Consider the following 825-nt stretch of genomic DNA (forward strand, 5'->3'; position numbering starts at 1 on the left):
TTGTCCGCTAGACACTGCAACTCAATTTGTCGGAATTAAACAACTTTCTTGCTCAATGAGCCCTGTGTCCACGATACGGAAGTCACCAAGTCTCGCTGGTTCTGACAGCGAGCACGGGCAGAGCCCGACTTCGTCTCCCACACGCGGTGCGATGTCGGACAGTGCGTCCGCGGCACCGGGAGATGGGCATCCCAGGCTCGATGAGCAACAGCGTCGCGCTTTGCGCAAGCTATCAATGACGAATGACCTCGGTGAGGATGTGGAGGCTGTCGACTACGAGTCTGACACTCCTTTTTTCGCATGGGATGACGAGGAAGGCGAGCTGCGCCAGCAGCGTAATACTAGCCCTGCTCGCGCCTTGCGGACCCCATGTCCGTTCCTTGACTTCTCGTCAGCCGAGGAACGTGGTGTAATTACCAATGACGTTGACGGAACTCAGAGGCGGCAGCTTAAAGCTGCCCATAAGGCGGCTCCAAAGCGCGCCCATCCACGGCCGGTCATTGACTTTCGTGTGGAATATGGCTTCCGACCAGTGGATCCCGCTGTGGAAGCGAAGGACGCGGTAACTCGATCGTTACGCGTCCACATCATCGGGCCCCCAGCCAGAACGGAGTATGAGCTTGCCAAACGAAAGGCTCTTCGAGCTCGAAATTGGTTCCAAACGAATTTCCGTTGGAAGCTTATCACACTCGTCTGAGTGCTCAACGAGGTGGCTCTCGTGTATCAGCAATGCAGACAATACCTGTAGTGCTCGCCTGGCGATAGCGCTACATATGACGAAGCGCTCTTTGAGCGATGGGTGCAACGGCACCGGAAACTTTCCTC

The 825-nt window shown here is 56.1% G+C and overlaps 1 protein-coding gene across 1 annotated transcript; it reads left to right on the forward strand.

The window, feature by feature from the left end:
* Positions 1–151: 151 nt before the first annotated feature.
* Positions 152–697, forward strand: PHALS_04664 (uncharacterized protein; the record flags this gene model as incomplete). The annotated part of the gene is made up of 1 exon (XM_024722521.1): positions 152–697. One exon carries the CDS (start codon positions 152–154, stop codon positions 695–697), a length of 546 nt encoding a protein of 181 aa, XP_024573589.1.
* Between the last annotated feature and the right edge of the window lie 128 nt (positions 698–825).

Source organism: Plasmopara halstedii (genome assembly GCF_900000015.1).
Source record: "Plasmopara halstedii genome assembly, contig: Scaffold_262, whole genome shotgun sequence".
NCBI classification, from domain to species: domain Eukaryota; phylum Oomycota; class Peronosporomycetes; order Peronosporales; family Peronosporaceae; genus Plasmopara; species Plasmopara halstedii.